Raw genomic sequence first — 15,507 nt, forward strand, 5'->3', positions numbered from 1 at the left:
AAGCACTGCACCTGCTGAGCCATCTTCCCAGCCCCGCCTCCCCCTTATAAGATTAGACACTTGCTTTCTTGAACAAACACAGACCATACAAGTACATATAAAATACCAAGTGAGAGAGCAGGCTAGGGGTGGTGGCACATTCCTAATCACAGCGCTGGGAAGATAGAGGCAGAAGGACCCAGAATTCAGGACCAGCTTCGGCTCTATGGAGAGTTTAAGGCCTTACACTGCAGCTGTGCAGCGAGATTCTGGGGTAGATCTCCTGCCCGACATGCACAAGGCCCTGGGTGCCAACCTCAGCACCTTAAAAGAAACAAAGCCGAAAGCATAAAATACTGAGTGCACACTTAATTTTCTATACCTCCAATTTCATTCCTCTACTATCTTCTAATATTTTGACCTGCACCTTTTCTCTATATAGATACATTTATAAATAATTGAAAATTATCTATAAATTATCTATTAAGTCAGACTATACTATTGTATAATTTTTCTGCCACATCTTTTGTGAAATAGACGTATTTCCAAGAGATTTACTTCACCTTTATTAATAATACCGCAGTATTGTACCATTTACTATATCAGAATATAGAAATGAATATTTGTAAGTATTCACTTAGTAATGAATATTTAGATTGTTTTAATTTTTATCACCCCAAACAGTACTGTCAGAGACATCCTTGTCATATTTTTTACACACTAATGGTAGTATTTCTTCAGGGTAAATCTGTAGACATTCAGTGTCCGAATATAGGCTATACAAATTTCTGTGTTTGATGGACAGTTTGCACCCATTTGGCACATGGACTGAGAGGCCGAGTGTTGAGTGGGTTTGGTGCAGGAACACTGACCCCTGGGGTGCGGTCTGTGGGTTTTACCTAGTGAGCACCAAGGAGTCTCTCAAAGGATAAAATCATATCACGTTTGAATCAGCAACAGGAGAATTAAGTGTGGCGATAAAAAGGCATCATCGGTTGAGCTTGATCAGCTTCTGCTCTCTGTTGCAGGGGCCAATAGCGATTCTTCTTACCAATGTGGTCATTAGTACAGCTTCATTGATGCCTCAAACAAGGCAGACAGATCCTCTTCTGACTGGGCACGGGGGGCAAGCTTCGTCACCCTCTCCTGAAACAGTAGATAAGGTAAGAGGAGTTATCCTGGTATTAGGAATGACAGTTTGCCAATGCTATGTGGTTATATAAATCAGCTTAGTCATTAGAAACAATGACTGGATGCTTTAAATATCCTATAGAAATAGCTTGGTGTGTTGGTACATTCCTATAATCCTGCACTTGAGAGGCAGGTCAGGGGAATCATGAATCCAAGGCCAGCCTGGGCTCAAAAACCAGACGAACAAAGAAACTTCCCCCCCACCCCCCAGGTCCTAAGCCATATTCCTTGAGCAGTTTGGGCTAATTCTGAACCCGGATTTATCAAGGATGACTTCTTTCTCATGAGGCTTTGGAAGCCATCAGCCCTTGCCTTCTGCCCAAATGTAGAGAAACAAATGAGCCCATGCACTGATCAAACTGGGCCAGTCAGCAGCCTCCGCCAGCTGTCACTATCCCGGGTGAGGACAGCGCGGTGCTGCTAAGAAAAATGTAGCTGCTTGTCCCTGACTCAAGGCCGCTTCCTTCAGGGCGTGGTCTTGAGACACATCCCGAAAGTCTTTCTGTAGGACATGACCCTTTAGGCTATGCCAAACAAGGAATCCATTGACCAGTGTTTTCTATTTATTTTTCCAAACTAGTTTAGAAGTTTACTTAATTTCTCCAGTGGTTTTTTTTTGGGTGGAGTTGGTGAGGTCAGCATCCTATGCATAAATGCTCTCTCAATGGCTCCTTGGACCTTCCGGGGCATGGGACTAAAAAAGCGTGGTAATCTGCCACCCAGAGAAAAGGAACAAACATGGCATCCCGTGGGCGTTTTCTCGCGCTGAGCAGGCGTTTGGTGTATACCCTATTATCAGGCAGGCACAGGAGGACAGAGGGCCGGCTTAGTGCTTTGGTTGTGCTCACCACAGTGCTTCACACCCAGGAAATCTGTCATCAACACGAAGAAGGGGGAGGGGAGAGGCGATACTGGCAACTGACAGGTCACACACACATGCAGGACGGACGGCAGACGCTGCCCAGCCCTCCCATTTTCCTCATTTCGGAAATGACACTCAGTAGTTCAGACCAAAATAAGCAAACAAAACAAAACAAACTACAAAATTTTAGGGTTTCTTTGCGTGAAAGTTCCCTCGGCGACTGTTAGACCCACCACCTGCCCTGTCCTCTTGAACAGCCCTGCAATGGACTCTCTCCATTTTTGCTCCGCTATCGCCCCCTAGTGGTTATTTTCTTGACAGTCGCCAGATCTCCTTTAACGCCCAAGCAGAGACCTGGGCTTAGGAGCTCTGGATAACTTCCCTTTGCGATAGCAAAATCGTGGAGCTGCCTTGTAGCTCAGGTGGTGGAGTACTTGCCTAGCGTGCAAGAAGCCCTGGATTCCATTTTCAGTACGGCAAAATCAAAGTGGGTGGCTCCCACTGCTAATTTTAGCACTCAGGAGCCTGGAGGCAGGTGGGTCAGAAGAAATTCAAGGCCATCTTGGGATACACGAGATTCATTCTCAAAAACAGACAAACAACAACCATGGCGTCTGATGCCTCCCTGGTCTGTCTGTTTCTCAGCCTTCTCTCTCCCACTGGCTCACTTCCCTTGGTTTGCTTGAGACAGAGTCCTATGTTCCCTGACCGGCTTCAAACTCGGTGTCCAGCACAGGCTTGTACTGCTCCATCCTTCCGCCCACACTTCTTAAGTGCTGGGGTTACAGGTTCCGGCCCCTATACCAGATCCACCATCCCCTTTAAATTGTAGCCTTTCTCTTCGTCCTTCTCCTAGTTGCCATGTCTGGGTTGGGGGTGTCACACAAGAGTTCCCTCCACACTGTCCCCACAGGATTTCTCTCTCTCGATCTCTCTCTCATTACCCAGGCTCTCTGTCCCACCAGTGATCATCACCTGAAACTTATTTCTCACTGGCAGATGCTCATGGCTTGTATCTCCTCGGGAGAAGAAAGGCAAGCTCCAGGCATGAGCCCTAAAACCCCTGAAGGAACACATAAACAGTACATGCGGCATATTCATGTCCAGAATATAAAAATTATTCTCAGAGCACAACAGCAAAATGACCAATTTTGGATCAATTCAGAAACCAGTAAAAGATTTGAATAAATATGTCTCCAAAGAAAAAATATGTAAATGGCCAATAAGCATAGGCGAAGATGGTCAGTATTTTTAGCCTGTAGTGGGGTGCAAATCCAATCCACTCCACACCACTTGGATGGCTACTATAAAAATAATGGAAACTAACAGGACAGGATGGCACATGTCTGTAATCCCAGCACTCAGGGAGGCAGAGGCAGGCCGATCTCTGTGAGTTTGAGGCAAGCCTGGTCTACAAAGCAAGTCCAGGACAGATTACACAAAAGTAGTCCAAGGCTACACAGATAAACCCTATCTCAAAAAAAAAGAAAGAAAGAAACTAACAAGTTCTGAAGATGAGACGTGGAACCCTTGGTGTTAATAGGAATGTAAGTGGTGCAGGCACGGTGGAAAAGTTTACCAGTTCACCAGGAAGTTAAAAACTGGACTAAGGTTGGAGGCACATTCTGGAAATCCCAGCCCTTGGCAAGCGAAAGTGGGGATCACCAAGGCAAGCCTGGCCTACATAGTGACATCCTGTCTCATACAAAACAAAACAAACATTAAGATTGCCATAGGAACGAACTGTTCTAGTCACAGACACTCCGAAAAAACTGAAAGCAGAGATGCAAGCATATACTCGTGCACTAGAGCTCAAATCGGCCAGAGGCAGAAACAACCTAAGTGTCTTAACACACGTGTGAAATGGCTAAACAAAATGTGGTATATAGCCACACAAGGAAATATTACTCAGCCGTAAACAGGAACAGAATCTGACACATGCTACAGCACTGGCCAACACATTAAGGTAAAATAAAGCACCCACAGAAGGATTGACAGTGCGTGATTCCACATATGTGAGGTGCCTGGTTTAGGCACTTTGAGAGACAGGAAAAGGATCTGACCTTACTACAGGCTGTGAGAAAGGCAATAGGATAATTGTTGTTTGGTGTACGGAGAGCTATTTGGAGTGCTAGGAAAAGTTCTACAGTGGATAATGGTTACTGTGTAGCACTGTGGATGTGTTAAATAGCATTGAACTATATGCATGAAAGTTACTAAAATGATGAACTAATGTTACTTTACTACAGTTAAAAAATAAAAATGAGAAGGATGAATGGCATCTTGGAGGAAGTGGGAGGAATATGAACGAGACAAAAGCAAAATTTTTATATTCTCGCAGATCTTGTTAATAGTTATGTAGCAATTTGTCATTAATCTGTTTCTATTGCCTATCCTACCCACCTACATACCTTATCTGCTTATCATCAATCTATTTGAAATCAATCATCTATTTATTTATAATCAATCAATCTATATCTATTTATTATCTATATTGTCTATCTATCTATCTATCTAGTTTGTGGCAAGATAAAGGTTGAATTTCAGTGTGTGTTATGGCCAATGATTATGGTGCTGATGGTGCACATTTTGTTATAACAAAGAAGAGTCCTTTGATGAGCTCAGAGTCTACCACCATGATCTGCTCATCTTTGGAGAGGCAGTTCTGGACTTTCAGGAGCAGCTGAGCCCAAGGCCTTGCTAATTTTCTCTTTCACATTTCCAACCCCAGTGACCGTGCAAATATAGACAGAGACAAAGTGTCTGATCTGATGCCATATAAAAGCCAAACGATTTCAGAATGAAGACGTGTTGAGCAACGGGCTATTATTTACAGACAGGAAGACCAAAGAACAACTGACTAACACGGGCACTGAAATAAATACTTCTACTTTTAGCACGTTCGTAAAATAACAGCATTTCAGCTGGTCCGTCTACCAAGCGTGGGAACGCTCCCTCGGGCAGACAGCTCTCCCCAGTAATGAAATGTTTTGATTTGAAATGTAAATGTTTCTTTCCAGAGGTTTCGGGCATCGAGCTCTGAAGATGGATTTGTTCTTGCCCACTCCCTCTGCAGCTGGGCCATGCAGTTGGCCGCCTCTGTGTGCGGGGCTGCCATTTGTTGCCACTAGCGCAGGCTGTGGTGTTTGGTTAAAGGACCAGCCTGCTCATTCCTTCTAGAGAAAACCGGCCCCTGGCTGCTGAACACAAAAGAGCCTTTATCAAACACGAACTGTATAAGACAAACTTTCTGGCAAGGCTCTTTGCAGGGACCAGTATATCCTACTACATTAAATCTGGTAGATACTAATGAGTAAAGATCGGGCCCCCTGTGTGGGTAAAGTTCTGGGGTTGCCATGGCATTCCCCTAAGAGGTGACTGCAGTTCCTCATCTGCTGGTTATTTCTGTTATAGCGAGGGATCTCCATTGCTGTGATTAAAAACACTGACCAAAACCACCTTGGGGGAGAAGGCTTATTTCACTGAAACAGCTCCACAGATCGAAGTCTGACACTTCGATCTGGGAAGTCAGGGCAGGAGCTCAGGGCAGGAGCCTGGAGGCGGATCTGAAGCAGTGACTATGGAGCGCACTGTTTACTGGCCTGCTTTCATGTTGCCAACAGCAGCACCTCGTGGGAGACTCTTACACATCATCAAGTCTGGCTACCAGCCTGAGCTGTAGCTTTGGCCCCCTCTGGACCACAGCTTCTGTGTGCTGGCCCTCAGGAAATACTCCCCAGGAGATTTCTCAGTGACGTTGGTCTGTGATTAATGACACCTGAGTTTTCAGCCCCGGCTCACCAGAATCCGTTATCTCAGTAAGTCAAAGGTTCACTTCAGTGGTGTTGGCCTATTGGTAATCAAAGCTGATTATTCAGTCACAGCTGGCCAGAAACCACGGATTCTGAATTCAAAATATCAACCAAATAGCCTAATTGTCTCTGACGGACTCTCGGTCTTTCCTGTGAACCTCCACAAGCCAGGCCTCCATCATTGGTACCTCTCTTTAACAGTCCTTTTTTTTGCTCCCATAAAAGTTTAGTGAGCCTTCAGGACTCAGTGGCCTTTTCAAGCCCAAAGCTCCCAAAGCCTTTCGGAATACTCCCAAAACAATATGGTTATTTATGTCCCCCATCATTAATCCAAAAACGTGCTACAACAGTTCAGTTATTGTTGATTGTGTGTAGATGTGTGCCCCACGGCACACGTGTGGTGGTCGGAGGACAACGCGTGGGAGTCAGTTTTCTCTGCCTCTCGGGTCTCAGGACTCGAACCCAGGTCATTCCATTTTAGCAGCAAGCTCCTTTACCTGCTGAATCGTCCCTGCTGGCCTAAACACATCTTCATCTTCTTGAACGTGGCCCCGGGGCAAAGTTATCCCTGAGATAATGCTGGGAAGCCAGCAGCCACATTGAAATCACGGTGGTCGCCGGGTCTGTGGGGTCGGAGCACGGGCTTTCATGGCTGTCCTTGTTTGACTCAGTCTTAGGCAAAATCTGCAATTGCCACCCAGCCACTCACTCACCCGGACAGAGGGCTCGGCAGGGGGAGCTGCAGGTGTGACTCACTGGACATGCCTACCAGCCCGTGTGGGGTGCCGCAGAGGAGGGGGAGCAGAGCAGGCCCCTGCTCTCCTCAGTGCTAGCCTTGGATAAGACCACTACAATGGCTTTATAAACGCTTACGCTTCGGCCCAGCAGGCTAGAACTGTGGATTTGCCGGTTGCCTTAGCACCACGGCTGCGTCCCAAGACACTGTGTTCCTCACTCATTTACCCTGTGAGATGCAATCGGATCCACCGGGCTTGGATCTGAGTCGGGGAAAGCAGTGGCCCATGGGCCATACTTCGCTTGTATACTGAGAAGCCAAGACTAAGCACCCTGTTGATGATTTCTTAAAAGTTGGACACCTTTGAACTACCCACACAGGAACCTACATTTGCGCTAAATTATGACGTGGGTCATTGTCTCCCAGTTTTCTGAGGTTCCCTACCATGTGTTCCCTCAAATTGCTTTGTTCCCTGCTGTTCCCTACATTGCTTGTGTGAACTCACGGACCTGTGAGCTCAAACCGTACCAACGTCTGTGAATGGCCAGGTCACCCACAGTCTGAACAGTGATGGGGTGGGGAAGAAGGTACTAGTTTGAGCCGCTGCTTCAATGGGGTAAGGAAAAGGTACCGCTGTTTGCGGTAAGCAGGGCGGTTCTTGAGTGGATACTCTAGCTCTCTGCTGTCTGAGTGCCGGGGGTGGAGGTTTGGGGGCTGGGATCTGTGAATGGTTAATGTTGGACAAAAGAGCCCCATGGTGAGCCCGCTTTTCCTAGCTTTTCCTAGCGACTAGGAGGGCTTGGGGAATACACTGGGCGTGACAAGCATGGTGTGGTCCACTGACTCGAGGATCTGAGCCCTCTACTTTAGAGTTCATTGAAAAGAATCAGGTCCTTGGTCCATTTCAGTCTGGTGTACTAGCTCCGGGGAGGTCCAGACAGATCACATCTTCATGTGGTTCTTGTGAGAGGGAGTGTTTATCCCTAATAATTCTACTTTATAAATGGGGGTAATTTAATTCGCATTCTTTAGCAAAATTTAAACAAATGAGGCACAGAGGCACAGGTGTGTGTGAAATATACCACGTCCCCAAAAGATTCAAATGCGAACTCGAAATAGTTTCAGCTTAAAATATGCTGTATTCTACACAACAGTAGGAACCTGTGATGTTTTGCAGCGGGAAATAACATCAGCGGTCCTTTTGGAATGGTTTTGTACCATCTCACAGGGAACTTCTGAAACAGCAGATAGGAGGGAAAGGGAAGGGCTTCCTTAGCTCAAGCCAGTTTTGGCAGTCTGCATCTCGACTTTTCGTAAAGGATTCTTTCAGTTCTGCCACAATTTCATGGACAAACATAAGGGTACAGGGGCCAGGCCGCTTCTGTTCTGTGGGTTCTCTAGCAGCTGGGAGGGGTGCTGCAAGGCCACGGGCAGGCCTGATTGTGGTCCCCGCTGGCTCTTGTGCTTGGCAGCATGAAGGCCGTGGTGTGAAATCTTACCTGGGGCAGTGTTCCTTTCACCAGTGAAGGGATGTCGTCCTTGGAGTAGCCAAGGGCAGCGAGACCGTCATCAACATTCAGGTCAAACAGGAATTTTCGGAGGGTATCTGCCAACACAGGCCCCGCATCTTGGGTCCTGGCAGTTCGGATATCAGCTCCTGGAAGAAAAGGTCAGACCATGGGGAGAGAGGGAAGCAGCTTCCCGGTGTAACTCAGTCACGACATCACTGATATTTTGTACACAATGCCACCTCCAAACACTGAGGTCCAAGGCACTGCTAGGATTTCCTGAGACGTCTCTGCAGGTCAGTGGTCGTGCCCACAGATGACACACTGGCAAGGTCAGGCTGGGGAGCCAACAGCTCTCTAAGACAAGCTGGCTGGGGATACTTGTTCCTCCCTGTCTACCTTTTGTGTGGTGGGGGAGTAGTGTGAGGGAGCCAAGAAAGGAGGCGCTGAACAGAGCAGGTGCTAGAATGTGGGGGTAGCACACTTGTAGGAGGCAGAGTTTATACTCCTTTCAGGGCTGGGCATTTACTGACATCTACAGGTGTACATGTTCAATGTCTTTTCTAACAGCAACATAGAAAAACACCAGGCTTTGGCAAACAGCTTAAGGCAAGGCTATACAACTACAAATACCATACAGTGACCACCCAAAAGGAAGAAAATAAGATGACAAAACTCTGTTACATGTGATCAGGGAAGGAAAGGTTTCCTCTTTAAACCTTAGGGGAAAAAAAAAGGCGTGGAGATTTGTAAGGACAGAAGTTTAATGATTCATAGCACAAACAATAACAGAGATGCCAGTCTGGAAGGGGCACGAGGCTCTGCTCTTAGGCAGGGTGGTGTGCAAATTCCCGAGGGAAGGGAGCAGGTTTCCCAACCCTCACTTAGCACCTGCCCAGAGGCCCATCTAAGTGGAACACCTGTGCTGCCTACAGGGCAGGGCTAGCGTTCTGCGAATGAAGGCAGCATTGGACGATATATAAACAAAATGCCTGCAGGGGAGAGGAGGCCCCTCCTCTGTGTGGCACACTGTAAGTCAGATCTAAGCCTCCTCCTTCTCTGAGGGTCAGAGCAGCTTTGGTTCCAGGCACAGGTAAACAGGCCAGATACAGGCCAGATGGAGAGCAAGGAGAGCAACAGGACGAGAGATAAACCGGGCCTGGCAAGATCTGTCTGCAATAGCCAGCAGCTAAGAGCGGATTAGGCGGGAGGCGTGACCCAGGATATGGGGTTTCAGGTTTATGATCCTGGGATGGCTGCCACTGAACACACTGTACAAATCTCTAGGTTTTCCTATGGAGCAGTTTTAGAAAAAGAGAGAGAGAGAGATGATATGAAAAAGTGAACTGCTACAGCTAAGAAAAACATGAAGGTTTCATAGAGAATTAATATAGTTATCTGGCAAGATGGGATAATAGCGAAATTCCTAAGCAATTAGGAAAACTGTGGGGTCTGTCTCCCAGGATCAGCCTTCTTTTAACATCTGTGCTGCCTGGACCATGCCCTGTAAATTCCGCAGGATTTCCCTATTTACAGTGGATCTAGCCTACAGTTTGGGGCCCCTCCCCTCTAATTTTTACCATTTGCTTATTTACGAAGTCCAGAGCTCTTTCCCAGCATGGCCATCCATTCCCCTCCCTAACAAGAGAGAGAATAAGGCCCCTGGTCTCTCTGCCAATGGGTTCACACAGTACACACTGCAAATGGAAGCCTGGTTTGGCTTGAAGTCTGGTGCCTCTGACATTAACATTCCCAGCACAGCACCTGGAGCTTCGAGACACACAAAGGGCTGGTGTGTGAGGGAGGGCCAGGGCAATAGCCCTGTGGGAGGATGTCTGCGGTCGCTCCTGCCTCCTTGGGGATAATCTTTCCAACGGCTGAAGCTATGAGAGCATAACGAAGAACGGAGTTTTCATTTACAGCCTTTCTCTTCCCACCCCAAATGCAAGCAGGGGAATAAGATATTTTACAAGTCAGTCGAGTTCTCCAACTCACCTAAAAAAGAGTTCTTGTTTCAGAAAAACACTAAGGTGTTTTTTTTGTTTGTTTGTTTTTTGTTTTTTGTTTTTTTTTTTTTTTACCTCACACTATGGCTATGGCTAGTATGCAGAATATAATTTTATTTTCTGTAAGAGTCAAAAGGCAGAGTAGGCATCGTATTAGTGAGATCACAGGACGGCAAACAGGTTGCTCATTTAGAATTGCTTCTGTCTCTTGTTTAGCTTTGTGATTGGGAGGTCAATGCTGCTGTCCCGATTCATTTTATCAGACACTCTTGCACAGCAAAACTCAGTGAGGACATTGTGTGCCCAGCGATACTTTCTTTAGAGGTAGGAGCAGAGCAAATCGCATCAGGATACACTTAACAGAATCGGTATCAGGTTTCATTTCATTACAGATCTTTAGAAGCAAGCCTGAGGGCTGCCCAGGCTTTCAGGCAGGCCGCTGACGTTTTATCACGGAGCTACTCCAAAGTGACATTCTATCCCTCGGAGGGCCACAGATTTGTGAGTAGTGGTTCATACCTAATATTTCTGCCGTCTCCAGGTGCCGCTCTGGAAACATCTGGGCTGTGAAGGTGAACACAGCTGGAGATGTGAGCACCACGGAGAGGCCATGGGGCTGGGGAGAGAGGGACAGAACAGCTGTTCTTCCTCAGTCCTCTAGAGGGCGCTCTGAGAAGTCAAGAACTCGCAGTATGGCCTGGGGTGCCGCTCAGGGGCAGGGTTCTTGCCAGTTCGTCCCCGGCCCCGCCCCGCCCCCACTGACAAACATACTTACAGAGATTGTGACAATTTCAAGATTTAGCTGAGTAACTTATTATTAAGTATTTTACCACCAAAGGGTGATCCACATTGTACTCCTTGGCTTTGTATGTCTTCACTAAACCTGAAATTGGGTAAGACATGCCGTGGCTGGAAAAGAAAAAAAAAAATCTTTGTGGACACACAGATGCCGGAATTCAGTAAACACGGACGTTGTTAAAGGAGTGTGCCTCACGTCTCTGGACTGCAGTGTCGCCTCACAGAGGTCTACCTGGTCTGTTTCCTGGATGTAGGGATGTACGGTGATGTTCTCCGAGTTTACTGTATTCATTAACAAAACCCCTGAAAAGATCAGACTGCAATGATCAAAGAGTCGTTCGCATTGGATAATAGGCAAGCAGGACATACTAGTGAGCCCCTCTGCAAATAACTGACAGAGCGTTTCAAATGTTTCATGTTAATGGTGCTGAATTATGAAGGACTAGTCTAGCCTGAGAAGCTAGGTTAATCAATTCTGTTTAATTGACTTTTATCTGCCTGCTTTTTACCTTTTCAAACCGGTGTACAAGCACAGGGCGGGCGGGGGGGGGGGCATTGGGTGTTCTGCTCTATTATTCCCTTCCTTCCTTCCTTCCTTCCTTCCTTCCTTCCTTCCTTCCTTCCTTCCTTCTTTCTTTCTTTCTTTCTTTCTTTCTTTCTTTCTTTCTTTCTTTCTTTCTTTCTTTCTTTCTTTCTTTCTTTCTTTCTTTCATCTCTTACTTTCTTATTCCCTTGAGACAGGCTTTTTGCTGCTGGGCTAGCAGCATCAAGTCTCAGAGACTCTGCTGGAGTTAGTTAGTGTGGCCATTCTCAGCTTCAGATTTTTAAGTACCTGCTGGAATCCAAACCCAGGTCCTCATGCTCACAGAGAAACATTCTGCCCATTGAACCATTCTCCAGCCCACAGTGGGGTTTGCTTTTACCAGAAAACAGAAACTTTGTATCCTTTTGAACTTTTAGTAAACAAATAGGAAAACATTGTAGTTTAACAGATGGTTCAGAATATAAATATTATAACAAGTTAACATATAATATTCACAATTAATACTGTACAAATGAAATGCTTAATATGAGCAAAATGGTCTCATTCTTTTAATATGGTCTATTGGAGGATTGCATGCTTAGCCAGCAAAAGATTTCATGAAAAAGTATTTTTGATAAATTAAATGAATATTTATCCAAAAGTTCTCAGATATCTTGCATGAGATAAATGAAAAGCTACTGCTTCTCTGAGTTATTGGATACTTTAGAATGCACTACCTGTCTTGGAAGCAGAAAATTATAGCTTAGTATGTTTGCAAAAAGTATTAGGGTTCATGTAGCTTTCAAAGGCAACTTTATATCAATACTTAAAATTTCAATTGAAAAATTTCAATTGTTTTTTAATAGTTATATAAGTTCTTTATACAAAATAAAAACGATTCACATTCTCTATCATTCTAGACATTTTATGCATATATTTAATTTATGATCATACTGAACATATAATTTATAGATTGTTTTCTTCCTTTTTTTATTTTACGTGTTCGTATGTTTTGTCTGCATGTACGTCTGTGTACTTCATGCCTGCAGTGCCCATGGAGGCCAGAAGAGGGCATCTGATCACTTGGAATGGAGTTACAGAGGGCAGCCGACCATTGGTGCTGAGACTTGATCCTGGGTCATTTGGAAGAGCAGCTGTGGATCTCCAAACAGCTGAGTCATCTCTCCCTGCATAGCTTTTGCAGCCTAACATTCTTCTTGTTTTCATGCAGGCCAGGCTGATCTCAACCTGTCTATGTAGTTGAGGGTGACCCTAAACTCCTGATCCGTCCTGCCTCCACTTCATAAGTGCTGGGATTACAAGTGTGAATCATTGTGCCTGGTGTTATATAATACCCTTTGCAAACACTTAAGTACTGTTCATGGGTTGAGCATTACCCGTTGGAAATCAAACATGCATCTAACATTTTCAGTTATAAATTACACTCAAGTGAATATCTTTATGAGGAAACCTATTGCACATACCATGAATTTATTTAGGCTAGATACATGAAAGTGAAATATTGGGCCAAGGGGGATAAACACTTTTGGACTCTAGACCACTTTGTTTCATAGCTTTTGGTGTAATAAATTCATGCTCCTATGACACCGAGCTTGATACTCACCATGGCCTTGTACCCTAGCAAAGCCTGACTCTTAATTCTCAACATTCTCTGTTTTTCTACTTTAAGGCACTATATCAATAAAGTTTCAGCCAAAAATTAACTTGGGACTACTAACAGAGATTCTGACTGCTTCCTTTCTCTTTCGTATATGAGAGATCAAGGAAAGATCCTGCGTTTGAGATTTTACAAATGACAATATATAGTGAGATGCAGAGAAATGGGAACCCTCATCTAATGCTGGTGTGAATTAAAAATGGTATAAACACCATAGAAGAGTGATAGTTTCTTTAAAAAAAAAAAAACCTAATACAAAGTTACCATAGATCCAAAAATTCCATTCATTTGTATGAAGTAAAAGAAATAAAAAAGTGCACACAATAACTTGTATGGAATGTTATTTATAGCAACAAGTGTCCACTCCCTGGTAACAGGTCAAATAAAATATGGTATCTCCACACACTGGGATATTATTTGGCAGTGAAAAGAAGCGAAGTGCTCATGCATGAGTGAATACTGAGGTCCTAACAGTATCTAAGTAAAACATGGTGAGGACAGAGGTCCATGTGCTTTCACATCTATGACACACCCGAAGTGGAGAATTCCAAAGAGATGGAAAGTTGTCCAGTGGTCTCTAAGCATTAGGGTGGTATAGGCATTGGTGAACAGTAGTAGAGATGAGGGGTTTTCTTTCTTTTCTATTATCTATCTATCTATCTATCTGTCTATCTATCTATCTCTACCTTCCTTTCTTTCTTTCAACATTTAGAACATTTTAAAATGTTCTAAAACTAATGGCTGCAGAACTTTGTACATAGAGTTAAAAAAAACACATTTAATCATATGTGTTTTAAATGAGCAGACTGTATAGTATATAAATTGTATTTTAGAAGCTATTATAAGAATCTATGACCTAATAAACTGAATTTGAATTAAGAAAATATTTGGGGAACCTTACCTTTCTTCTTCGTATAGCATATTTAAAATTTTCCACTTGTCCTGAATTATATGCATAAAAATGTAGAGGCAGTAGCTCGAGTTAAGAAAATAAATTGCATGCTCACTTACCACAAATGAACACCAGCATTTCCAAAGCCAATGCCAGCAAAAGCACTTGCCAAGTGCATACTAGACCTCGCTTCCAGATCATCGGGATTTTTGACAGCCCTGTGAATTATATAAATACATAGCAGCACACCAACATTGCCATTTCCTTCTGAATAAAGATCTGCCTGAGGGAAAGGTGAGAAGGGGGGGCTGTCATTCAGTAGGAAGAAAAATTAGGCAGGTTACTCAAACAACTCCTTGTCTTCTCAATGGAAACTGAAGGCAAGCATATTTTTCTCATCAACGGTTTCACCAAGGGCATAATAAACACTCTGTCAGCTGCTCAACTGATAGGAAGGTGCCAGGGAAACCAAGCCCTGACCTTGCTTTCTGGGTGATGCTCAAGGGAGGTGACCTGGGACTTGCTCGTCTTCATTTGTCAGTGACTCTGATGGTTATGAATAGACTGAGAGAGAACACATTCTCAGAAAGGCACACAGAGCCCCGTAACCCCGGGCTACCTGCACGGCAAGTCAGCCAGCCTAGCCAGCTTTCTCTTTGTGACACTAATCCAAATTGAACTGTATGTTTTTGCTGTCTTAGGAGTCTGTTCCCATTTGTTCTCTCATAAATAATAGCTGTAAATACGATCACTTACATATTTGTATTCTTTAAAACATTTAAAGATTATTCAACTTTTAAAATATTTAGCTGGAGAGATGGCTGAGTGGTTAAGAACACTGGCTGCTCTTTCAGAGGACCCGGGTTCAATTATCGGCACCCACATGGTAGCTCACAACTGTCTGTAACTCCAGTTTCAGGGGATTTGGTACCCTCACACAGATATACATGGAGGTAAAACAACAGTGCACATAAAATAATAATGAATGAATGAATGAATAAGTAAACAAGACCCTTTCTCAAAAAAAAAAAAAAAAAAGAAAAGAAAAAGAAAAAGAAATTTATTTATGCTGGGTGACAGTGGTACACACCTTTAATCCTAGAACTTGGGAGGCAGAGGCCGGTGGATCTCTGTGAGTTTGAGGCCAGCCTGGACTACAAAGTAAGTTTCAGGACAGCCAGGAGAATACAGAGAAACCCTGTCTTGAAAAAACACAAACAAATAAAATATTTAATTTAAATTTTTGTGTTTAGATATGAGCTCTTGCTATATGGCCCAGGCTGGTTTCAAATTCCTATGCCCTACCTCTGCCTCCCCAGGGGTGGGGACTCCAGGGGTGTGACACCACATCCAGTTAGTATTTGTGTTCTTAGACCTTTCAAAACCTTCCAGGGACCCTTTTACCTTTTCTGTCTCCCGAGTATCTGCATGTTTTCCCCCTTGACTTTAATTCACGTGGGTTTTCTTAATGGGTGGCTTCTGTGTGCAGAGGACACAGCCAACACCTGTCTGTGTGGTTCTC

The 15,507-nt window shown here is 44.5% G+C and overlaps 1 protein-coding gene across 6 annotated transcripts in view; it reads right to left on the reverse strand.

The window, feature by feature from the left end:
- Window positions 1-629: 629 nt before the first annotated feature.
- Adhfe1 (alcohol dehydrogenase iron containing 1) overlaps window positions 630-15,507 on the reverse strand; it is a 28,342-nt gene continuing 13,464 nt past the window's right edge. For 5 of the 6 annotated variants that reach the window (XM_060385894.1, XM_060385895.1, XM_060385896.1 and 2 more), the window contains 5 exons: window positions 14,105-14,203; window positions 10,925-11,003; window positions 10,614-10,710; window positions 8,080-8,237; window positions 7,700-7,815 (listed from right to left, as the gene is read on the reverse strand). In XM_060385894.1, the coding sequence (XP_060241877.1) occupies window positions 7,702-7,815; window positions 8,080-8,237; window positions 10,614-10,710; window positions 10,925-11,003; window positions 14,105-14,203 (547 nt within the window). In that variant the 3' untranslated portion in view covers window positions 7,700-7,701. Of the gene's footprint in view, window positions 1,126-7,699; window positions 7,816-8,079; window positions 8,238-10,613; window positions 10,711-10,924; window positions 11,004-14,104; window positions 14,204-15,507 lie in introns of those variants that run through there. The other variant, XM_021661389.2, reaches the window with a different exon arrangement.

This window comes from Meriones unguiculatus, chromosome 6 (genome assembly GCF_030254825.1).
Source record: "Meriones unguiculatus strain TT.TT164.6M chromosome 6, Bangor_MerUng_6.1, whole genome shotgun sequence".
NCBI lineage: Eukaryota > Metazoa > Chordata > Mammalia > Rodentia > Muridae > Meriones > Meriones unguiculatus.